Source organism: Pholcus phalangioides, unplaced genomic scaffold (genome assembly GCF_987345545.1).
Source record: "Pholcus phalangioides strain wild (caught in Gottingen) unplaced genomic scaffold, Ppha-v1.0 ptg000009l_1, whole genome shotgun sequence".
NCBI classification, from domain to species: domain Eukaryota; kingdom Metazoa; phylum Arthropoda; class Arachnida; order Araneae; family Pholcidae; genus Pholcus; species Pholcus phalangioides.
This window is the reverse complement of record NW_028301602.1, coordinates 13,329,519-13,355,011: the sequence shown is the minus strand read 5'-3', so window position 1 is coordinate 13,355,011 and position 25,493 is coordinate 13,329,519. Positions and strand designations below refer to the sequence as shown.

Below are 25,493 nucleotides of genomic sequence, written 5' to 3'. Positions count from 1 at the left end.
ATTCAAGCCATAAAATATTCATTCATTTTCATTCATTCATTTCATTCAAGCCATAAAATATTCATTCATTTTCATCCATTCATTTCATTCAAGCCATGAAATATTCATTCATTTTAAGCCATGTTGGGGGTAGAAGACCCGGAAGATTATCGACGTAAAAATTTGATGGATTCATTTTTTTGAAATTCAGAAAAAAAAAACTGAAATTTTTGAAAAAAATCTGATAGTTTTTGTCAAATAAATTTCAAATAATTGATAACATGCGAATTTCATCTCGTGATCTTTATCGAAAAATAAATAAAAATCTGTGAATTTTTAAATTAAAATTCTAAAGGTTAAGAAAAGTTATTGGAAAATATTCTTGATTAAAAAATAAAAAATAATAGTTTTCCTCTCTTTTACATGAAAACGACGGAGAGAGAGAGAGAGAGAAATCCATTGTTTTTGTTTTCTCACGCCAATAACTTTGAGTCCTTTTGATTGGCTGGTTTTCAGCCAAACGCAAAAAAACAGAAATATTTTGTTGCCAAAGTTATTTCGTCGTTCCTGTTCGGCATCAGTTCGTGATTCGAGCTCAGACAGTGAAGGGAGAGAGAGAGAGAGAAGAGAGAAACGTTTATATCAATATTTTTTATGTAGTAAATTTTTATATACACATAATATACTTTTACTTTTTATTATGAATATTTTTTTAAATCAGATTCTTGAAATTTTTTAGAGAAACGGATGTTGTTTTTCATCTCTGAAATTGACGTTTTGTCATATAAGCGGTGAGTTTTTGTGTTCTTTTCTCTCTAATCCAAGTGAAAATTGATAAGAATTGATGGTTAGGACTTTATGTATTAGTAACGGAATGATATTGTGAGTCGGTTTGACTTTTTTTAGAACTGAGTTGATTTCATTTATTATCTGAAATTATTATTGATGCGAAATCAAAAAATTGATAGAAATTATTCAAATCAGTAAACCAAGGGAGTTTTACGAACTGAAAATTATTGTGTGATGTAATAAACATTTAAAAGTTGCGAGAATTATATATATATATGTAAATTAAAGGTCATTGCCAGTGAAGGTAATTAAATATCAACGCTTAATAGTTTGATTATTATTTTTTAAATATTATTTTCCGTCCGGAAAACGTCAATTTTTTTTTTAAATTTCAGGAATTAAATGGAAAATTTGCAAAAAATAACTGTGAAAACCACTAATATATGACCATAATTTGAATATTTATATATAAATGTAATATGCATATTTATGAATGGGAAAATGCGTTATTCGAGTTTACTCGGCATGGAATGTGTCAAGCTGTTGAAAGTTATAAAGAAATTACTCTTTGCTCTTTATGTATTTACATAAGGTCATCATTTGGTAAATATTGCAGTGAGAGAGAGAAAGAGAGAGAAGAATGAGAGAATTTTAAGAACATCAAAAATCCTTTGAAAATTTAAGTATTTATCAAGTGTTATACCCTTCTTTGACAAATATTAATTGATGCTAATTAATATCATTGACAGGTTTGTACAAGCACGAGAGCATAAGTATTTTATCGAAAAAATTCAGTTGATTAAAATTTATGGTGCCATTGAAATGAGTTTGGGGGACTGCGGCTACAGCTAAAAACAAACATTTTCGGCACTTTCAGTTTTTATAGGAAGTGAATAACAAAAGGAAATTTTATATCGAAGTACAGAATGAAACTTGAAAAAATGAAATTTCTAAAAAGTATATTCGGAATGAATAAAAATTTTCAACTGTTTTGAAGTCCTTGTATGACTCTGGGTTCTGTGCCCGTGCCCCGTTGGTCTTTCCGTTAAGACTACAATGGGTTCTTCGCACTTTTTCTTTTAGTTTCAAAATAAGATTGGTGTAAATCATAATTTATGAAAATTTACATAAGTTTTACTTTTTTTAAATCTTAAAATCACTCAATCTTATATAATAGTTTGATAGGTATTGAAATTCACTGGTGCAAGTTTGAATTGATGAGCCATGTACATTCGACACAGTTCCAAAGATACTAATATGCTATGTTTTAGTGGAAAAATTATGAGTTGTTAAATCTTGAGACCACGAGAATATCTGAGTAGACATTAAAAAAAAAGCAGGAAGTTGCGCATATGTGCGTTAGGAAATTGGTTTTTTATTGCATTTTGAAAGAAAAATCTCAGAAATATTTTATGAAAACCTATGATGTTGAAAGCGTGACATTCATTTTAATATTGCGAAAAGAACCATTTGTACATGCATGATTCGGGTAATATCTCGAATACCCTAAGAGAATGCATCATGTTCGTAATTATCCATAAATTGCTTTTATTTCTACTAATTTTCAAGAAAGTAAAGCTTGATTATATTATGTGAATATAATTTTTTTTCTGAATATGATGTACAAGTTTTTTTATTGTTATTATATATGGAAATTTTCAACTCTTTAAATTCGTAATAATCACTTATTAATCTGAATTTTACCCGAAAATTTATCAATATAATTATTGAAAATTGTCGTAATATTGCGGTCATTTTAAGGAATAATAGGAAAAAGTTTCGCAAGTATTTTTATCTGCACTGTAATAATAATTTAATATTCACTCGCGGTCTGGAAATAATTCGCTATTATGTGTGTGTTCAAGGACAATTCCATTCAAGAGGTGTAAAACAAGAAAATGCGATAATTTATATCACGTTTCTTTTGTTATCAGTTCACGAACAAGTAAACGGATGTTTGATTTTTTTTTCTTGTTTTCAATGACACAGAGAAAACAGAAATTGCTCACGTTGTTAAGTGCTTGATATATTGACATTGTATTTATTGTACATATACACGAAAGAAGCGCGTATACTGTTTTTATTAACGATGCACATACCTAAAATTCTGAAACTAAATTGAATAATGGCGTTTGGTGATAGAACGCAGAGGGATTTATTATGATATATATTCACATACGGAATTCAAAGATAATACTGTACATACAGAAGGAAATGACTGAAAAAAAGCAAATGAAATAAAAATCAACAAAATTCCTAGTGGTTCCGACACAGACAAACAGTGGGCGCCGTCTTCAGAAGATAAATATAACCACTAACATGCTGATCAGGGATCTCATTTGGGTTGGTTACCAATTATTCACTCCTGGTTGCTCAGCAGTAGAATACGTCTTCTCCCAAGTCAAACGTCGTGCTTCATTCATAATATTGTACATACAATATAAAATATTTTTAGTGACTAAGTTAGTTTTATAGATGGTGTGCATTTTTCTAAGCAAATGGCAGAAACATTTCTGTACTTCGAATGAATGTAAGAAACAGAAATGACTGATTACGATAATTTGCAAAGAATTTTCCCATGATTAAAATTTTTGTTATACAACAATTGTACTGAAATCAACAGAATTTCTTCAATACGTAAATCGGGGCCCTAGTATGAAGCCAGAAAATATTTTTCTTAGTACAAGAAATAAGCAAATGTGTTTCCCGTTGCATGTGCATAAATATTGTTGACAATGTATGATGATTTAAATAGCGTATGAAAATAAAATGCAGCAAAGTGTCATTCTCATCACTGAATTCATTTCGTTTTTCCCCCATAGATCATTCTAGAACATTGTGTCCGAGGAAGAACACACATTGCTGTTCCACCAACATGCCAACAAAACTAGAACAGCTCCAGCTGCAGTTCCGGCAACGACTGATGCAGGAAAAAGAGGAGCGTATGATAAAGATCCACACGGACAGCCAGCAAAAAGCCTTGAACAAAGTCCTCAGATATGACTCAAATGGCCCCGCGACTTCTCAAAATCACCAGACTGTTCTGTCAGCTTCAACAACTAACACTAGCACGACGTCGTCCGTCAGAAAACCGGCCAGTATGACGTCCGTAGGTGCCCATCCTCAAGCCCATAGTACGTCCCCGGCGAAGAAGAGTAGCCCTGGTGTTGATCGGTCTAGGCCACTGCCTCCAATCAACAGGAACGGTCACGCAAACAATCGAAGCAGCGGCAACAACAACAACAACAACAATTTTTCGTCTTTCACTGGAGAGTCCCCTTATTCGACCTCGTCGTCAATATCAACGTCTTCGTCATCGTCGTCTTCGACGAAAGTGACTCCCGTACACAACGGCGTCAGATCCAGATCCGTCGATACTGATGCTGCCAATCGATTTATGCTTAAGCCTAGTGTCAAAGTTAAACACGGAACGGATACCAATCACCACGTTACGGACGGGAGTCGACACGCTCAGCACGGTTCTCAAACCACCACGATAGGTCATAGCCACAGCGATAGGAAGTCACCGGAAATCGTGAGGCCAAAACAACAGGAAATACATCGTCCTAAAGTGAAGGTAAATATACTAAAAAATCTCTCATTTGTAAACACCATTACATAGTATCAGATCGTACTCTATTTTGTAGATGATTCGTGAATATCAAAACATAGACAGTAGCAACATTGAGTGGAAATACAGATAAACTAAACTTTAAAGTGACTTATAAGTTTTGTTACACAATCATAACCGTCCACATTCAGCCGATCTCTGAAGAGACTATTTTGAACAAAATTCTATATTGGTTGCTTCATTACATGTAAACACAGCATGATATCAAGTTTTCTGACTCGAAGTTACATGATAATCCACAATGAAGCTTCAAAAGTGATCTTTAAAACTGTGTACCTAGATAATGTTGTCATAGGTTTCTAACGAAACTCTGTGATTCCGAGATAGCTTTTCTGGAGTTCCGCAGTACCGGGATTTCGCCACTGTGCGGTCGGGTGGGGATCGTGCCGGACTCTCATCGTGAGGATCCAGGTTCAAACCTCGTTGACGCACAGTGGTTGCCGGCTGAAGTTGGTTTTCTGTGATTTGCCAAGCGGGTCTTCTGCCCGATACTTACACAACATAAAAATTCAGCATTTGCTATTCTCACCTCAAAACATTGAAGGTAGGTGGCATCACCAGTATAAAGGCGCTTAGACATTAGCACGCCGATCTTGTAGCTTACGGCCCACTGCTGCGGTTCTAACACGCGTTCGTGGGTTCACAAAATCCCTTTGCACTCCTTTCTTTTCTGTTCGTTTATAAAACCTATTCCAGGCGGGTCCAGTTAAAACAGCTCAAGAATCGTTCACACCGTACAAATTACTGAACAAAAATTGTGAATGCTGTCATTGCATGATCCGCATGCTAATGTATACGCACCTTGACATGAAACAACCACAATTCTAAAAACATAAATAAGTAGGACCACTCATATACACACACACACAATACGTTCCTTAATGCAACTAATTCGTTAGAAAATGAGAAAACCTTCACACACAATGAGGTGCATATACGGTTAAGTAGTAGTAGCAGTAGTCAGTCCTCCACTCACAAAAAATAAAAAATAAATAAAATGAACCAAGCGTGCTGCAGTCTTCCAAAGTTTGAGAACCACTGTCTTAGACCAGATAGATAGATTTTTATTTTGTGCAACAACACAGATGAATACTTGGATAGTTTTCAGATGATTCTTAAAATAATATGCAACTTCAAGGATTCCTTAGAACCTGAGGTGGACGGGTGGTTGTTTCAAGGATTTATAGAAGATTGAAACTGTTTCAAGAACAACACTTGAAATACATATCGTATTATAAAATATTCCTTAGATCAGAGGTCTTCAACCTTTTTCCAATTGCGAGTATTGCCTGTACAGGTCATTAAAAGAAGAGCACTCTTACGGCAAGTTTAACTTACGAATGCATGAAATCAGGATGATTTCAATCCTTGAACGCAAGGTTTACAAGGTGTTTTAATTGACGTTGATCAAGTGCTCGCGAGCACGAAATCGAATACGAGCATCGAGCATTCTGGGCACTTCAGGGAGCACCGTCGTGTTCGCGGGCAACGGGTTGAAGATGCCTGCCTTAGATCGATTGGATATTGCTTCAAGGATTCTCAAACATGGATATCATTTCAAGGACTCCTAAAAACAAGAATTCTCATCAAAGACAGGGCAGAATACCTTCTGGACTCCGGATAATTAACCTTAACCTCTACATAATCGTGGCTCAACTTCACGGGTTTCTTAGAACAAGGAAAATCGCTTCGAGGGTTCCGTAAAGGCGAAAGGTTGAAAGAAGCTGGATCAAGTTGAGTATTTCCTGATGTCTTCGATGAAATCAAACCTATGAACTTGATGAGAAATTTTCCCCTCAACCAATTTCCTTTCTACAAAGGAACACATAACGAGCATCATATAATGTGTAAGAAAAAAATCTTGGAGCCCTATCCTTAAAATCGGCCTCTCTACTCACTCAGGTCCGTCCAGCTAGGGCTGAATGGTCGTAAGGCCATCCACCTTCTTATAATCGCATACAGACTTGTTGGTATGGCATGTGTCTGCTTTGGAGGCTATTCGGTTCATTCCCTCACTTTTATAATAATGAAGCTCGCTTAACTGGTTCTCCCTTTTCTTCTTCCCATTTACTTCTCTCTTTGTGGCTTTCCTTGTTTATTATGGATAGTTTCTCTTCCCAAACTAATGAGAAAATGAAAAACATATTTCATATCTCTCTCGAAGATCCTATCATTTTGTTAGGAAAATCTCAACTTCTTCTTTTATCCTCTAACTTGTGTCTTCATTAAGTTTGGATGAATATGATGTGACCTTCCCACACATAGTCATTATCTCATGACTTGGGTTATCTTTATAACGGCTCATAGTATTTGTTTTGATTCAAGGCGGAACAATATCAATGTCGTTGATGGATAGGAATTTCCATGCGGTTTCATGTTGAAAATTCTATCAGAGGGAATTGGCGCGTGATAACACCGAGCAGTGTTTGGCAATATGCATCTAGATGTATGGATGAGTGATCAACCCATCAAAATTCAATTTTACTCCTCAAAATTTCGTTGAGAAGTGCAATACCCCTTCAAATTTTAGGTAATTTGTTTTGATAGGTATTTATCATTGACGGGGAAAAAATACCCTTAAAATTTTGGAGAGAAGTAAAAATTACTCTTCAAAATCATATTTTCAGATAACACTGATACCGAGGATCAACCCATAGAGAAATTTAGTATAAATTATCTACGCGCGCGCATGGCATTTCTCAGTATTTTGCTATCAAATACTTTGATGATGATGATTGCCTTCTTTGGTATGTTGAAGTACCACAATACGGTTGACGTATTGCATACCCTCCCTATCCGACTTGCACCATTTAGTGTGCTAAAAAGCCATATCTGGTATATAGATATATATATATTAAATAAAATTTTACCTCCATTTTTAATGAGGCTCGCACCCATATAGGGCAAACAAGAGAAAAAAATTTTCAAAAACAAATTACAAATTAAAATACCTCAACAATGTGCGATCAGATCAAATTTTTCAATTTATATACCATATTGAAACATTTCAACGTCATCACAAAATTTACATTCAATCAAAAAAATTAATAGAAAAACCAGAATCACTCACAACATCCATTTATCCCAAGAAAACCGAAAGAAAGAAAGTCATTATTATCAAAAAGGAATCTTATCAGGGCCATTTTTACATATAATATAGACACAATTTTTTTATTTGTACAATAATAATGTGTTATATGTGATCTGAATAATTTTACACCAGAGAGATCTTCAAACCATATCATTTTTGACAGAAAGTTCCAACGTTATACAAAAACATTATTTACAATCAAACATATTTACATTATGTACATATTTTATGATACAAATTTTTTATAAAAACATAAATACTTTGCTGTAGCATTAAAATTTACGTTATGTATAGTATGTTACAGCCAAGAGTTCGATGTCTAGACTCAAACTGATCAGCTACTTTGCAAAGTTACTTGACCTTAGTCATTGATAGGAACAAAATCTAACCCCTTTCCCCCGCCCGATGTCGTGCCAAACCCGAAATTTTCAATGCATAAATCTTCCATTTATAGGCTTTACACGTGTTAAACCATGACTATATCCAAATTCGGAAAAGCGCCAGAATTCCGCAAAATAGATGGTGGCGTTTAATCGGGGTTCGACTGTATACTGCACATTACATACATTACATTACGTCAACTCGCAAGATTTTGCCATTATTTTTTCTAATATATTCTGTTTTTTTTCGCGTCTTTAATATATTTTTGTCCAATTTCTTCCGTGAGGACTTGAGTTGATTTGGAGGCGTCAACTGTATAGAGAGATTTTCCACATACGAAATTTTGAGGAAACAAAACTAAGGAAATTGGGGTATTAATCATCATAATCACGATGTTGGATGTAATAAAACACCTCCGATTCATCTCACAGAGTTTAGTTTGGGTGTGCAAAAATTAGTTGGTTCTTTTTTGTTGCATTTCAGAAGCACGCCATTCATTTAGCATTGATCCGTGTAGGCTTCATTTCACTAGTTAAATCAACTTTTAGTGAACCGTACTTTTAGGAACTTTTAGAATCCCTACTAATTTTATGATGGTCAGTTTTGGGTTTGGTTTGATTTCTGCCATTAAGACATCGTCATCATTGAAAGAGGTCTCATACACACCCGTCTTTTTCTTCCAAAATATAATTATAATTACCAAATTTGAAACTTCGCGAAACCGTAGAGCTGTTGATTCGAGAGGTAGAGCCTCCTCCAATACCTGTAAATATTCATAAAAGTGAGAGAAATAATATTTCTCAAATTTTATATTAAAAAAATCATCAATTATCCAGAGTAAAATGTTAAAAACCTATAAAAATAGCCAGATACGGTTTTTCCAATAGTTTGAGTTTGCGTCTGTTGTTGAAAGTTGGTTCTGAGCTGCCTACAGCTTTAGAGAATGACTAAATGAAGGGATGAGATCATTTTCAAAGCCCGTCATAGTCTTTAGTGCGGAATCACCGTGTAAAAGAGTTCCGACACCAAAGTATGTTCGTGTACACAAAAACTTGTATAGGAAATGCCAATTCGAATAATGGTGAATGTCGGAACTGATTTTTCTCCCAAAATTTTTCCTATTTCTTGGCATTCATAAAGTTTCATATCTTTCTCATTTATGCTCTAACTTTAATTATAGACACCCTGTACATCGATTATGGTAAATGGGAGATATTGGACACCTCAGCAGAATTTCAACCTTTTTTCCCCCGGTCCGGTTCTATTTGCACCACCCCAGAAACGTACCAAAATCGAACCAGAAAACTCCAAAAACACACCAAACACTACTACTGCCATTAATGATCCTCGTAACTTCTCAAACAACCTACTGTAATAGGGTCTTGAGATTATTTTAATATATGATTAAGATCAAGATGAAGGTTCTGGTGGGCTATGATTGACATTTTCTTATGTGTAATACCCATTTGTTAGTAAATGTAAGTACCGTAAACCGGGTTAACTTTAGGACAAGCATTATTTTCATATTTGAAATTATGTGATGGCTGAGTTTTCGTGTTATCATCACGTTCTTAATCCAGAATTGTTCACACAAATAATTATCAGAATGCACTGAGGGTGCTTAAATAAATTCTGAGCGATGCGTCTGATTGTTGGTGCCTTGTTTGGGGTCATTCAAGTATTACGACAGCATCAAAGGGGTCAAAGGGGTGGGGTATTTTGGATTTTCTGACTTTTGATGACGGGGGGGGGGGGGTTGAAGGTTGCTTTCGTCATCAGCCACCCCTTTTTTGAAGATATGAAATATTCTAAGCTGCTGATGAAATTTTACTGACAAGTGGGGTGGGGGTCAAAAGGGCTTAAAATCTGCTGACGTAATACTTGAATGGCCCCTTTCTTCTATTTAGTGGCTATCATAACTTTTTGTGAAACCTCTTAAAACTCGTACGTCAAATAAAAACAAAAAGTGCGTAATTATTCAACTTATAATTTTGATTTTTTTAAATGTTTTCTTGCTGTGTGAATTGTTTCTGTATCCTAATAAGGTAATTTTTTACGTAGTAAAATGCGAACATATTACATTTAACTGAGTAGCATTAGGACATAGCTCTCCAAATTTTGTTAATTTTAGAACGATTTTTTTTCGTTTTCTCTCTCTCTGACCGTTTTCACTTGTTGTGACCTTTTGTTTCTTCTGACCTTTGAGTCCGAAGTTAATTATATGCAGAAAGGCAGGCAAATATAGGAAGAAGACGAACTTTGGTACTCTGCTACGAATTTAATAAAAGAAATTCCTGTAATCCCCAAAAAAAAAAAAAAAAAAAAATTAAAGGTGTCTTACTTCTTCTAGTCGACATGAAGAAATAGGTTTAATTTAATCTTAATTGATCAATATTTGTACCATTTTCACTTATTTTTGTGTTTTAATAAAACGTTATAAATAAGTGTAGCATTTTCAATGTTTCACTTCCCATCACCCGTATCTCAAAAAAGTAGCTTAAACCTTGACTTGTTGCTACTATTTTTTTTTTATTTCAGGTTCATTTAATTTTTTTGTTTAATTGCTAAAAGCTGTATAAAAATGAAGTTTCTTGTTTTTCCTAAACAAAAAATTGAATAAAAATTGTTTTTCAGAAACTAACTAAAAGAAAACTCCTGCTGTAAATTTTCTACAGGCTAGTATTGCGATAACAATTACACAAGAGTACTAATATGGACTTCACAGTAAAAAAAAAAACAATTGTCCTAAATTTATACAAAATTATACCAATTTTGTCGAGGTGTTGGTCTAATACCAATACCTCGTCCGAAGAGTTCGCCTTTGTATTTGCTGCGTCCGAGTGGTCTTTGGATGCGAATTGCAAATACAAAGGCGAACTCTTCGGACGACCAGACGTAAACATCACTCCCCCACGACTCATTCGTGTGAATTCTGACCACGAGGTCCTGATGACGGCTCTCCATTGAAGAGCCGAAACGCGTCGACCATTCGACCAATTGAATTTATTTGTCTTAAAAACGTGGCAATTTTTGTATAAATTAAAACCAGGCAAAGTTTCTCATTTTTGTGATAATTGTCCTAAAGTTTCCCAGGAGTGCGAGGTAACTTCAGGACAACAGAACTATGTCTCTCCCTATTTATTTTATAAATAATTTTAAATAGTCGGGCATGGTAAGTAAGTTGAGGGTCGTATAGGTATATTTTCCCCCAGAAGTCATGTTGTTAACACTCACAACACGGATACAATATTCAAAAAATATGCAATTCATTTTTTAAAGTTACCCCGGTTTACGGATACACTATAGTGAAAAAAGAAGGTGAGGCATTACAGAAGAAATATGGAGCAACACTATTTTTCGATGGAATTAATACCTTTGCCCTCTGCTGACCTTATTTCTACAACGACCAACAAAACAACGGAAATCAATTCGCGTCCATTATTTTTTTCATAGCACGTAGTACGTAACTAGAACCACGGTGCGAACGAAAAGATATTATACTACAGTATTTGGTTTTTATTTCTCATGTCTCTTGTCTCTTTCCCAACTGAAGAGAGGGGGAAAAAAACCAATAGAAACATGAAAGAAATTTCCATCCGTCCGATGACAAGCTTTTTCACACATCCATGTTTGATATCTTCGATTGTAGCTTCGCGTAGCTAAAGAAACAACACAATACTTTTCGCTTTGCCGTTTTTCTTTTTTTCAAAGGTGCGATTGTCTAGACATTTTCAGACAGAAACCAGTCAATACGTATATTTTTTTTGAAATCCTTCACTTAAAGTTTATGGAATTGATATAATATTACGACAGATAAAAATTGTTGAAGGGTCATTGGCATTAGTCAAAATAATACTGTGTTGACGATTTTCTGAGTGGTATGTCTTGGTACGGGTAAATAGCATGCGTGTTGTTATTTCGGACTCAAAATCCATTGGGAAGTGTGAATATATCTAGAACGATAAGAGATTTAGAGATAACTGACCAATATTAGACTAACTTTTTTTTCTCCCCATGTTGTAAAAAAGCACGTTTATATTTTCTATATCAAAAAAATAAAAATGAAAGCTGTGTCTGAAGCTGGAAAAATAACTCTGGTCACACGCGACGAAACTGGTTTCCGAACTTAGCTTTTATTATATATATTTTTTTTTCGCCTACAAATTTCTCTTTTTGCATACTCGGTTGGCCTATCTTCAAAATCTTAACGCATGAAGTCAGTTTATGTGTCTGATCTAATGACCTGGATGACGCATATACGTTTATTCTCCATCCCTTATTCGAAGAGTCCGCGATGCCCGAGGTCACTGCAGCCTTTTTAACTTATGGAGACATGATTCACACTTACGCAATCATTAACACGCGACTTCCAAAATTACGGACTTTATTTAGGATGTTGACGAGGGTGACTTGGCAAGTGTTTAGTTATACCCCGCCCAGTAAACCAATTCGTTTTTGGTATTGCTCGAAGAATTGGCCAAAAAAGATATTCGTGACTAACAAGGACATGGAGAGCGTCGAATTAAGCCGTGAATTGCTTTCACCAATTTTAAAAAAATTAAAATTAAAAATTGTGAAATTCTATAGAAATATTGGATACGATGAAGCAAACAGGAACGAAACCGAATTGAACTTAGATCAGACAAGTGTCGACACCACAGGACTTTACCAACAAGAACTAGAGAAGAAATTAATGGTTCCCTTAACGTTTAATGACAAGGGTCCTATTGATATGAGGTGAGGGCCAATCTTACGCAAAAATTCTAAGAATGTCTAGAAAAAAAAAAATCTAAGTTGTATTGAAAAATCGCCACACCCTGATTTCACAATTACAGTAAAACCCCTTTTGGGGACACCGGTGTGACAAAAATTAAAGAGAAATATCAAGTGAAAGAGATGACCGTTAATCAGAAGCTTGAAATGCATACTGTGAATAGAATTGTGAAATTGTTTATTTTGCCGTACTACTTATACTTTAAGGGGGAGAAGGACCTTTAATAGGACGAGTATGCGTTCTGTTAGATAACACTGATTTTGTACTCAAAGATATTTCAGGAATTTTTGGGGCGGCTGCTGATTCTGAATCTGGCATTGGTTTTGTCAGATTAGCTCTAATTTTTGAGAAAAAGTGAAAATTAAGTTTCAATAGTAATATCATAAGCAGTGTACAAATCACATTGAAACTGTGCGTTATAAATAAATACAGTAAATCATTTCAAAGATATTTCGGTGATTATAGTCATTTTTGGGAGCTGATTCTGAATCCAGCATTGGTTTTGTAGAATTGGCTTTAGTTTTTGGGATAATGCAACAATATGATTTGTATGCTGCTTATGGTACTACAACGAAATTTAAGTTTCTCTTAAAACTCAAAAGTAGAATCGCAAAAACTAGTATTGATCTGGCATAACCAATGTCAAAGTCGGAATCAGCAGCCTCTTTATACTCTAAAACCATTAAAATTACCTTAAGAACATGCTTTTTTTTTTTTTTGAGTGGTACTATTAACAAGAAAAAATGCTCAAGATTCATTCAAGACAAAAAGTGGCATTTAGGAATATCACGATCAATACAACAGATTCTTCAATAGACATATCTTCAAGCCGGTCTATGCATATCAATAGTTTCACTGTGTGTGTTCATGTTCATCAGTCAAAATACAGCGGAATTTCAACAACAGCATTGACCCGTGAATTGACGTGACTTCTCTTTTCCAAGCCAGTTTAGTCGTGCTTATATCATGGGCATCTTCGATCAAAATAATTCATGAATATGCTATCCAATGTATGCCAAACCCCTTCCCCTCATTTCGAGTACGCTCTTGAATCTCTTATATATAGGACGTGTGGTAACCCTGTCTATCCTCGAATGTTCCTCTATTGCTGACATATAATCGCTTCATACTGTATAAGGTCAGGAAGTGCGTTATTGAACGTTATCGTCTCAAGTCAGTGAATTCCACGTAATTTTACTAACTAAAAAGACTTGAAGCACTATGTACATGGATTAATACACTCCCCGTACATGTATCTAGAAGAAGAAAACATACTTATGTAGTTGTGATATAGTTTATTGACGCAAGGCCACAAAAGAAAAAAAAAGAATCCAAAATATCATAACTTGTCATTCCGTCCAACCTCCGTTCGGTTCGCTGTCATTTTGTTTTGCCTCCGGCACCCGATAAAACCATATTTGCATATGGCGTAGGATATTTATTCCTTTTTCTGTTATTATTATCATTTTCCTTACGTAGGCCAAATAAGTAATGCTCCAATTGGCCAAAGGGTTATTCTTCTTCTTTTCTTTATGTAACCTCTTTTGACGTTTTTTGTTTTTCGTTTACGAGATACAATCGACAGAAAATAAAAATGGCTACGCAGTTACAGGATGATCGTAAAACTGCTAAAGGACACTCCTAGCTCTTTGTTTGGAGAAAAAGTTCAGGGTCTCCATGAAGATATTCTATTCTCGCGCGCGCGCGTGTGTGTGTATAATACGTTGGTGGCAAAACAAAACAAGGGGAAATCGTAATCAAGTTGAGAAATTCGTTCATTTTTGTTTACTAACGAAGATATCTAGGTGTGGATGCCGAACCAAATTTTTCACGTTATTTCGTAACGAAGTACTTCGAGATAGATTTATCATATCTGACCTTGAGCGTTCTCCGGCAATTGATTTTATGCATTCTATGAAGCCATAACTGCATTCAGGGAGGACATTATAAGTGAAGGAATATTTTGTGTGAATTTTCCATGCATAAAAAAAAGATACGGATTGCTCCAGAACGAATTTTTGAGCGTGTAGGTACCAAAAGAAGCCGTCTGGAGCATCCAGTTCAAATTGAGGAGACATGTACGGTTGATTGGTAGATAAATAAGTTTGATCGTGATGAGAAATGATGTTTCTTCGGGACAATTTTTCTTAGTGGAAAAATATACAAATATCACCCTGACTAGATTTTCGATTTGGATCTTTATCTGGTTTTTATGCGAAGCCTTTCCGTGCGCATGGCTTTGAGGTTGTTGTAAATTGCGGGCTATTACGTCGAAAGAAAATGTCCAATGTAAATGTTATTATAATTCTTCATGTCATGGAGGAGAAACATTTGACTTTTGTTTTTTCAAGACGGTGTGTGTCTTTTTGAAGTAAGATTCGGTATAGGAAACTCGAGTCGCTTTCAGACATCTTAATCGGATCACGTACGATTCTGGATTCGTCCGATCTAGATACTTTTTTTTTTGTTGTAATGGATTGAAAGTTCGTATAGATATTTATTCTTCGTACTATGGTGTCTTATTCATCCATGCATGGTCGGAAGGAAAAAAAAACGTATTTACAGACGTATGTCCTTGGTTTCTTTTGGAAGGGAAATACGCATCGTTACCGTTTTGTTTGGGGAAGCGTCCATTAAAAAAAAATTGTTCTTTTACTTTCACTCAGTCGTAGTAACTTATAAAGTAACGAGGTTACCTGTTGCCGAGCGCAAACTTGAAATAACTCTGTAAGGTTCATGAATGTGTCATTGACACACTTGAAATAATCATATTTATAACAAATCGTTCATTTATGTAGTTATTTATTACTTGAACACTTGGTAATGAAAAATGGGTTTTCTCGCTTGAGTTTTTTACAAATGTAGTCAGTTTGGATGAAAAATGGCATTTATAAGTCTAGTGTTATTTGCTGGGGTGTTATTAATATAGTTATACGTATTAATTAGTGATCATGATGATTGTGGATGACTGAACTTAAATGGATGGTCAATCCTTTTCTATAAATTATTAAGATAATTTTATTCATTCAGACAAAAAACAGACACAAAACATTTTGAGGCTTAGCTAGCTAGTGAGCCCCGAAAAATACTAACCGTTTTATGTATGCCGGTACAAAAATAATAATAATAAATTCACATGTATACAACACAAAGAATTAAGTGTCAACAGGAATGGAGTTGATAAATTAAAAAAAAAATGCATTTGGCGACGTATGTAAGATGAAAAAAAAAAAAATATGTATATTGTAATACCATTTTTTATGAACAATAACAAATTATGTAACAGTGTGAAATGAAACAGATTTTTTAAATCTTCTTGCATGGAAAAACCATGATTTTAAGATATCCGACTACGTTGGAAACGTCATTTTTGAAGAAGAAAATGATTTTTATTTTTTATCGAAAAGCCATATTCTTCGTGATTCCAAAACAGGTTTTTTTTTTGCTTGTATGACGTTCATAATAGAATTTACGTCCACTTTACAGTTTCGTTTTTGCATTTGCAAGTAATCCGTGAAAAAAACGCGTTTAACGAAAAATGCTATTTTTGACATTTTACTTGAGTTTGAAACACGATTTGTAAAAGTCTTTTGATTGCATCATTACGAAATTTCAATATGATATTCTTCTATATATTGCCGAGGTTATGGATCAAAATCTAAGGTCTATCGTATATATTTGTCTAATTACAGTGTTTTATAGGCGAAATGTAGAATGGAATTACCAAAAATTCACACGTATATCATTTTACGTGTGAATCCCTTTGAATTTTAGTTCATAATTTGCATCATTGTTAGCTGAATGTACTGTGAAAATAAAAAAACATTCCATTCATAGAATTTTTTGCAATCGTGTTTGGAATATCACATGAATATTGCTTAAAATTTGACACTAAAAATGAATTTTTCATGTAAAATGACATAGGTGAGGTTAATTACATATTTTAGGAGCCAAATAATGGGAAATTTTTTTTTGAAAACTGTTTTCATTTGATTTGAGTACTTGTATAACGTCTAAATCGTATTCCAGATTTATGTAACTTTCAGCTTGAAATGGCCACTTCTTTGATAAAACATTTTTTAAACAGCTATAAGCATACACAAATGTTGTAGAGGGAATATTTTTAATTTATCGGAAAATAGGAATTGATTAGAAATATTAATTGTTACCTAAAAATATTCAAAACTAGTTATATTTTTGGTACCTTGTCTATCGCCATCAACACAATCATATTCTTATTACACTACTATAATTTGGGATTGCGAACTTCACAACTTTAATTTCAATAATTTAAAAAACAGAATTTAAATTAGAAAAATGAAATTTTCATAACATATAATAGCGGATATCAACTAATTAGTGGTTTAAGACTGTGAACAGCAGTGGTTGCATCATTTACCTATATCCCTAGGTGCCACGTGTAATATTTTGCGAAGTGGTTGGTAAAAACTACAATTTTATTGTCAATTGTCACTTCATTTCCCCATTACAACATAGCAACATTGTTAGTCATTAAGATCACCAAAAATATAACATTGACTGTCTCAGTAGGCCTACATACACTGGAAAATACAGTAAAACCTCTCTTTTACGGATATCGGTGGAACAAAAAAAAATTCGTCCGTAAAAAAGGGGTGGCCGTTAATTAGTTTGAAATGAATACTTTTATTGTACAAGTAGGAATTATTATTCTGCCGTAAAAGAGGGGTAGCCGCATCTGAGGGGTAATCATTATAAGAGGGGTTTTACAGTATTTATGTTTATCACGGATATATATGTAAGATTTTTTTCAACAAATGACAAACACGTTAGAGGTTCCATTGAAATAGGTAACGTGGTTATTTGATGATTTTTATGGTATGGTCACTAGAGATAAGCGTGGCTTGTGCTGAAGTACCTGCGAGCATCTGGTTGGGAACATACCGACATAAAAGAATAAATTTTCAATTAGTTTTCACCACGAATTACTTTGCGTTTAAATGTCTGATCTAATAGGAATCTGTGGCAACTGCTGATTCATGAGAATTATTGCAAACTATTTTGCAAGCAAATGTTTGCCGGGGAAATGTGTTTAACTACTCACGTACTAACCGACACGGCGACCTAGTCCATATTCCGAGGAATTTCTAACTGCTAGGTCACCGCCGGAGCACATCGAAACCCTGTAGGATGGGGACAGAAAGTGACAAGATGATGTGACAGGAGCAAAGTACTGATAAATACTTGAAACAGACGCTGCAGGAAAAAAAAGTGCATAGCTTTTACAAAATTGGGAATGCATGAAATTACGCGTGACACTACTGGATGGGGAGTAAAAGTTCATGGCGTACAGAATATAAAAACAGCGTTAAGAAAAGATGCAATTGTGTACCAGTGGAACAAATACAGAATTAGCGGCTAAGAGAAGTGCCCACATGGAAATGTGCCAAGTTCGTTGGTCATAATTGAATTTTATAAGAAAGGCAATCCCATACACTACAATATTTATATTGTAGAACTCTCTTCAGGTTTATTACACTGTTGCAACTTCAAAACTAGAATTTTAAGGGGCTTTTATTTATTCCAAAATTAAAACATATAAGTTTCCAGCCTATGTCAAAGTGTTGATCGAAACTAGCCTAGAATTCTGAACCACGAACTTGGCAACTCGATCACGGGCCAATTGCGTCGATGGCATTTCTTGCTGATGGAATACAAGACATCATCAGGAAAAACCTCTCTAATAAACGCCAAATTATTCTGCTATATGAGAAATGAAGGGCATTTTCTAAACTCAAATTCAAATTCCCATAACTCTGTCCGTCAATGGCCATGGCCGGCGCGGGGGGAAAAAAGCAAAATAATTTTCATTTTTTATTCCCCCTCATTACAGTGGATTGACAACTCTCGGTACAAAGTTGCAGACAGTAACGTCATCGCATGCAATAAGAATAAAATAAAGCGGACACTCTTTTTTTCCTACTGCATTATGATCATTTGTCTCTCCTTGAACCGAGTTTTGATACGATTTTAAGGGTTTTTCGTCGAACTAGTGTGAACCGTTCTCTTTCCTTCAGGCTGTAGTTCGCTCTTATTCTGGAAAGCATTTTTCTACGCTTGCTTAGGGGCATCTGGTATATATAATAATATAATATAAGAAGTGAATGAAAGAATATGAAGCGTTTGAGTGGCCGATAGGTGACCTTTCTTATCACAAAGTCAAGGGAAAATGAGGATGAATCAGAGAGAGGCGTATATTTATTTTTTATACTCTCTTCTTGTCAGTAGGCAATTCTGCGACCGTGTATTATTATTATTATCATCACTCGCAACACCTTCCTCATCCTCCTCAGAAAAAAAAATGAAACTGTTTCTATGGCTATTAGTTTCTAAAAGACCTCTTGTTTCCTTCAGTTTAAATTCCCTTTTTCGGTCTGCCTTTAAACAACCAGGGTCTGTTTTGTGTCTTGCGTAACAACATGAACTGGTTTTGGGTCGGAAAGAAAAGAAAGAGAGACCTTTTTAAATGGTAGTATGTTCAAGTAGCGAAAAAGTTATTGAGGTTCACTATCTTTGGATAAGTAGTGGTATAGATAGCGTGGGAGCGATAGTTTGACATGAAAGAATCGCGATTTCCAGTCTCGTTAACTGGTTCTTTTTCATTACGGAATCTGTGACAATGAAGCATTAGCAGTTGCGATCTTCTTTTTTTTTGACTCAAAATAGAGTATTCCGGACTCTGTTACACGAAGCTGGCCCGGAAGAGATCTCGGCAACGGGATAAATCCAATGGCAAAGTTCAGGTGTTCATTCATTCATGTATTCATAGTCATCACGTTCAATATTTTTCCATTCATGTTTATTATTACTGTACGTCTTAGTCCTAAGCATTTAATTTAAGGAAAAGAAGGTATTGTGATCATGTTGGGTGACCATATGTGACCCGTGTTATACAAGACGTTACCCGTATTTTCACGTATTTCTTGTCCCAAATTTTCAATAAATATTTTTCGTTTTCAATGAAGTTTAATTGAATATATTTAACCTCTGCTGAAACAAAAACACAAAAAAAAGATTATTTTTATAACTTAGAATCAATATTGTGATAATTATTATGAAAAATACGGTATGAACATTCATCTTACGTACAGACAAAATATCAAGGAAACGGATATTTCCTGGATATTATGCCGAGGTGAACTCATCTGGAAAGTCATCAGGAAAGTCATCTGGCATCCACCGGGACCCGAACTCAGGATCTCTTGTAAACCGGGTATAAAAATGCTATCATCTACATCACTAGAGACACGACCCTGGCTTCCTTATTTCACGCACTGTGGCTTGAGGCCAGTGCCGTCTTAATGCATGGGCCCACCCGGGCACTGCCCGGGGGCCTCAAGAGAAGAGGGGTCTCACAAAAATGAGATCCGGTTGAAATTTTCCAAGATATACCAGGTAGGGCCTCAGAAAAACCCCTTGGCCCGGGGACCCATGATACTCTTAAGGCGGCCATGCTTGAGGCGCTGAAGTAGAAGCATTGGTAACATCTCTTAACTTTAGCAAATGGCTCCTAGAATGTCTAGAACTCTCTTTCTTGGCCTGAGAAAAAGCAGTCTATCTCTCTCTATCGTCCAACCTAGAGGCCGTTTGCTGAAGTTAAGAGAGGTTACTAATGCTTCTACTTCAGCGCCTCACGCCACAGCGCGTGAAATAAGGAAGGTAGGGTAGCATCTCCAGTGGTGTAGATGGTAGCTTGCTTGCCCGGTTTGCAAATGGTCCAGTGGTTCGAATGGTTCAAGTCTCGGCGGAGACCAGATGATTTTTTTTTCAAGTTCACATCGGCATAATATCCAGAAAATATCAGTTTCCTTGATATCTTGTCTGAGAAAAAGCTGTCTAAAGTTTTTCAAGTTTAATTTTTTTTATGAAATACAATTTAATTCACTGCGTTATATATACATACAGTAGCCATTTATTTCCCGCCCCACTTTTCTTTTTCTTTCAAACTGAGCACAACTCAGGTCTATCGCCAGGGCAATTTACAACCTAATGAGTTGTGCCGGAAGTGTAAGTGTGTGTGTACCTAACAGTCTGAGTGCGTATATAGTGTTGTGTCTTATTTTTTAGTGCTGCCGTCTATATTTCAGAAGTGAAGTGTAATGATTGGATTTTTGTATCGTTTGTAGGCCTGTTGCTCCTTGTGGCGAGACTTTTTAACTCTCTCCCCCAATGCAATATTTCACCAATTGCAGCCATAATTAGCAGTTTTCATCATATTTGGTGCTAAATTGGTACAGGCCTGTATTTCTCATTGTTTTTGACTTCAATTGCTTGTATTTTTCAACATGGTCAGTTTATATTTGAGTTGCTTATCATTGGTAGGGGACGTCTTAATTCTTCACGAATACATTGGAACCTCCATATGGACAGTTCCCGTTAGCAGACAACTCCGGTTAACGAACTTTTTTTGAAATCCGTAAAACTTGGGCCTCAATTTCTTTCGCTATATATATTAATGGACACGTTAGAGGACAAAACTTTCGGTTCAATGTAGTGGCGCGTATTTACTAGTAGGGGGAGAGGGGAGCTGAGCGGGGGCTGAAGCTTAGGGTGGCTGAAACACTTTTTAGAACGAAAGAAGGATGGAAAAATTTGAACAGCTCGCAAGTGGTGAAGCTATAAATCTGCCTCTGGTCCCATGGTCCGTTATTGAGAGGTTATACTCTATATGTTCCATTTAGGAATGCATTACGTTGGTACTAGTGTTAAGCATAAAATTATGGAATTGTGCAAATAAAAAAAATGCATTATGAATGGAGCAAAAATATTCGGAAAATTTCGAGAAACTTTTGAATTTATTGTGTCATCTATTATTCTCATAATCATTCGTGAACACATGTTCAATTATTGACGAATTTCTAAAACTGGATGTCTTGTTTTTCAAAGTTAAGAGACTTTCTCAATAGATAAGATGCAATGAATGGATGTTTCCAAATTGGGCAATATTCCATCTCTGGGATCCGGAATGGTCCAGGGTAAGCTTTGAGTATTACATATGGGATCGCATGGATAATTAATGAGGTAAATAACGAAGGAGACAGTAGTTTTTTTAGGAAGGGGACGGATGGTAGGGACAAAAGGATTCGAAATATACACTGCCATTGACCATCTTTGTACAGCCTTTGCCTCCCGGTGGACAATTTCGATCTTGGTGGTAAGTATTAAGTAGTCTTAAATTTTTGGATACTACAGACGAGTTTCGATTGGAATATATTAATCCACAGCTGAAGTGTCTCGGTCTAATTAACTCTCATGGGCTTGACCGTCTTGCCTAATCGAATTTTCTGTTCCTTAACCAAGAAGGAAAGTCTGCTTACAGTGTTTTAGCTAATGGCCGACAACGAATGGACGCCATAGAGCTGGAAGAAATAAGAAAAGCGATTATTCTTTTCTTACGGGATGGGCATCGGAAAAAAGTCCAAAACGGATTGTCCTCAATACAAACATTTATGACACCTCAAAGCAACATATTTTTATGTTACATGATGTTTTCTCACGTTTTGCAGTTTCTCCATCTCGAAATCAAATCACGCGTAAAAATTTCGCAAGTTTTAATTGAATAGACTAGGATCATTGAGCACAGTATCAGTCGGTATCCTTTAACGATCGGATTATCCTTTCCATGATGCCAGCTGATATAAATCATCTCGATCTGATTCGGTGGGAGCGTTCTTTGGAAGTGGCAACAACAAAAAGGCTTATTTCAAGCTTAATGAGCCATGCTTGTAGGTCACGATTCCCATGTTCCATCATGACGTGTTCCATCTGTGCGCGGAAGAACCTCACCATCGTCGTAGAAATTTTCATGTCATGAGCTGATGTCGCACGCTGTTAGGATCTAGAGATTTTCTACAAAAAATGTATGATTCGCCGAGTGATTACCTGTGAATGACCGATATATGGTCGATTATATGAGAGTGGAAACACCGCTGCCACTTGTAAAAAAAAAAATCACACACACACACACGAATTATTTCCAGCATGTCTGACGTCATAATTTCCCGAAATCATACCTGCTGACCAGATTTTTCAGGACTTACGGGTCCGTATTGATGTCATTCTCCTCTTTTCCTATTTTGCTTCGCGATGGATTTTCGGATTAGTTCGGAAAATGCACCCGAGGGATTACTGAGTGGTGTGCCATTAACGTTAGTGACACAGATTTTTCCTCGCAGGAGCTTCGAGAAAAGCCATTTTTATACCGGAAGTGATAGAAGAGATTCATCCTCCTCATTGTGTTGTTCAATTAGGCTGAAAGCACATGAAATCTCCTGTGAAACTTACAGGGAAAAATATATATAATTTCTATGAAAATTTCACGAAATTAATTAATCAGATTCCATAATTATCGGAACTTTCTTAAAACCCATTTACTGCTCACACTAGGTCAAAATAATCAGAAATAAATTTGAACCACCAACAGAAGAAAACGATGAAAAAAGAAGCGAGAAATGAAAAAAATGAGTTAGAGAGAGAGAGAGAGAGAGGAGAGAGTCACACACACACACACACACTCACTCACCTTTATTTGATGATTTTAAAATTAATCACTTTTAAAAAAAAATACACAAAATTTTGGTCAATATAAGAATCCATGGAATTGATGTAGGATCACATTTTGATGTTTCTGTCAGATTCTAAATATAGTCGCGATTCCAAAAGGCATTGTCATATGGCTTCTTTCAGCGTAAGACAATCCGTGCTCTTCTCCAAGTGATCAAAAATACAGTTTAAAAAAAATATCAAAATAATAAGAGAAAATTAGCGCTGGTCCAATTAATTGACCAATCGGGTCAGTTAATCGGTCAGTTGTTAATCGCAGTTAATAATTTCAGTTGAGTTAATCGACTCGATCAATTCTATTAAAATAGCCTTTAGATAATGCCGGGTGACCATGCTCTCCACGAGTTTAAAATCTGGTAATTCTCTACCAATAGCCACTAAAAGCTATCCCGATACCTCTATTTTGAAATAAAGGATCCACTGGAATGACTGACCATTGAAGGACCGGACACACCGCGCTTCACATCTCTGAAAGATCAAAGCATTCCCGAAGGATAGGTGCATCCGGAAATTTATCAAATCACAAAACGAAACAAAAATGTTAATAAACAAAATAAACATCGTTAAAAAATCATAATTATCGTCAACTTTGCCATTGTCAATAAATGTTAATGATAGTAAATCATGAATCATCTGTACGAACTAGTAATAATGTGCTGCATATAGCGTCCAGAGAATATGATTGATATATAAAATCGCAATCGTCGTCTTGATCATTGCTCATAAGCTGTTTTGATTGATGTCACTCTGATATGACCTCAAAATACTGGGTGGACAAGAAGTCCTCGACACACTTTAAAAACTACTTAATAACAAATCAACCAATTGACATAAAAAGGTGTGGTTTGCACTGAAATACTTTTGCCTATCATTTCCTAGAGCAGCGGTTCTCAACCTTTTTGGACTCGCGGAGTCCTTTCAAGTAAAAAAGTTCTATGGCGGAGCCCCGTAGGCCAATTTTTTAATTATTTATCAAAGTTACTGATTTATTTTTACTATTTAAAAATATTTACAATTATTTTTTAAAATTTTAGTTTTTTTTAAATTTTCTTCGAGCGGCCGCGGAGCCCCTGGAGAGTTCACAAGGTGCCCCAAGGGCTCCGCGGAGCACCGGTTGAGAACTGCTGGCCTGAGGTTTCTTTTAGAAATTAAAAAAAAAAGTTTAAATTTCACTCACACAGGTGTCGTTGTAAAACGAAAAAGCCGACACACAACACATAAAATTCAACACAAAGAGCGCATAATTAATGCTTATAACAATTTGAAAAAAGCGCTCATATATAAAATTTGATAATTATATGTAACGCAAATTGTCTTAAACTAATTATGCACCACTGTTTGTGTTGAATTTTAGGTGTTATGTCCAGTTTTTACCTTCTACAGTGCTGCTACCTGTGAATGAATTTTGGAGGTTTTTTTTTAATTTATCAAAAAAAAAAAAAAAAAAAAAAAACAGCAAAAAACTCGAGGTCACGATGCGAATTTAACCCTTAGGCCGGGATTGCACTATAAAAGTTTTATAAAAGTTCGTTTATAAAACTTGAAAAATGCAACCAATAGGCGGATCAGTTAAGTTCGCTCGAATGTAACAGATGTGTTGGTTACAATTGGTTACATTTTTCAAGTTTTATAAAATAATTTTTATCAAAGTTTTATAGTGTAATACCAGCCTTAAATGCGTAGCTTTGCATAGGGGGAAAGAGTTCTTAAAACTTTCATTACTGAAGCCAGTTTGAAGATAAAAGTTCAGAATTCGGTTGCACATAAGGTTTTAGTTCATATTCTTTCCATTTTATATTTTGAATTCACTGGTACGTGTCCCAATTAATGACAAAACCTCTTTGTTTGTTGCCGAGCTTGTGTGGCTGCGATTTCATTGCTAATTCATTTAAATGTTTCGTTTGCATTTCTTTTTACCTTGAAGTTTGCAACCAGAATATTTTTCGTACTACAGTTTGTATTACAAAGAAGGTAGTTATAGTGTGTAGTTGGAAAGTAAATACTCTACTTTAATGCGTTTATTTTATATGCGATTTTTGAGGCTTTCCACATCTTCAATAAGGCCCTGTATAAGCAAAAAAATTCAAAATAGATTTTTGTAAATGATTTTTCCGGCTTTCAATACGTATCATTAACTATGCAAAAAATACACCGTCCAAAAAAAAAAAATTGAAACTTTAAGGGTTAAGTGCAAACCGCACCTTTTTTTATGTCAATTGGTTGATTTGTTATTAATTTCTAAACCG

At 35.3% G+C, this 25,493-nt stretch overlaps 1 protein-coding gene across 1 annotated transcript in view; it reads left to right on the top strand.

Annotated features, from left to right (window-relative positions):
* The first annotated feature begins 560 nt into the window (after positions 1-560).
* The window catches only part of LOC149081779 (uncharacterized), a 32,395-nt gene continuing 7,462 nt past the window's right edge, over positions 561-25,493 (top strand). Inside the window, exons 1-3 of the mRNA XM_089235541.1 lie at positions 561-614; positions 719-770; positions 3,591-4,345. Of these exons, the coding sequence (XP_089091667.1) occupies positions 3,644-4,345 (702 nt within the window). The 5' untranslated portion in view covers positions 561-614; positions 719-770; positions 3,591-3,643. The remainder of the gene's footprint in view (positions 615-718; positions 771-3,590; positions 4,346-25,493) is intronic.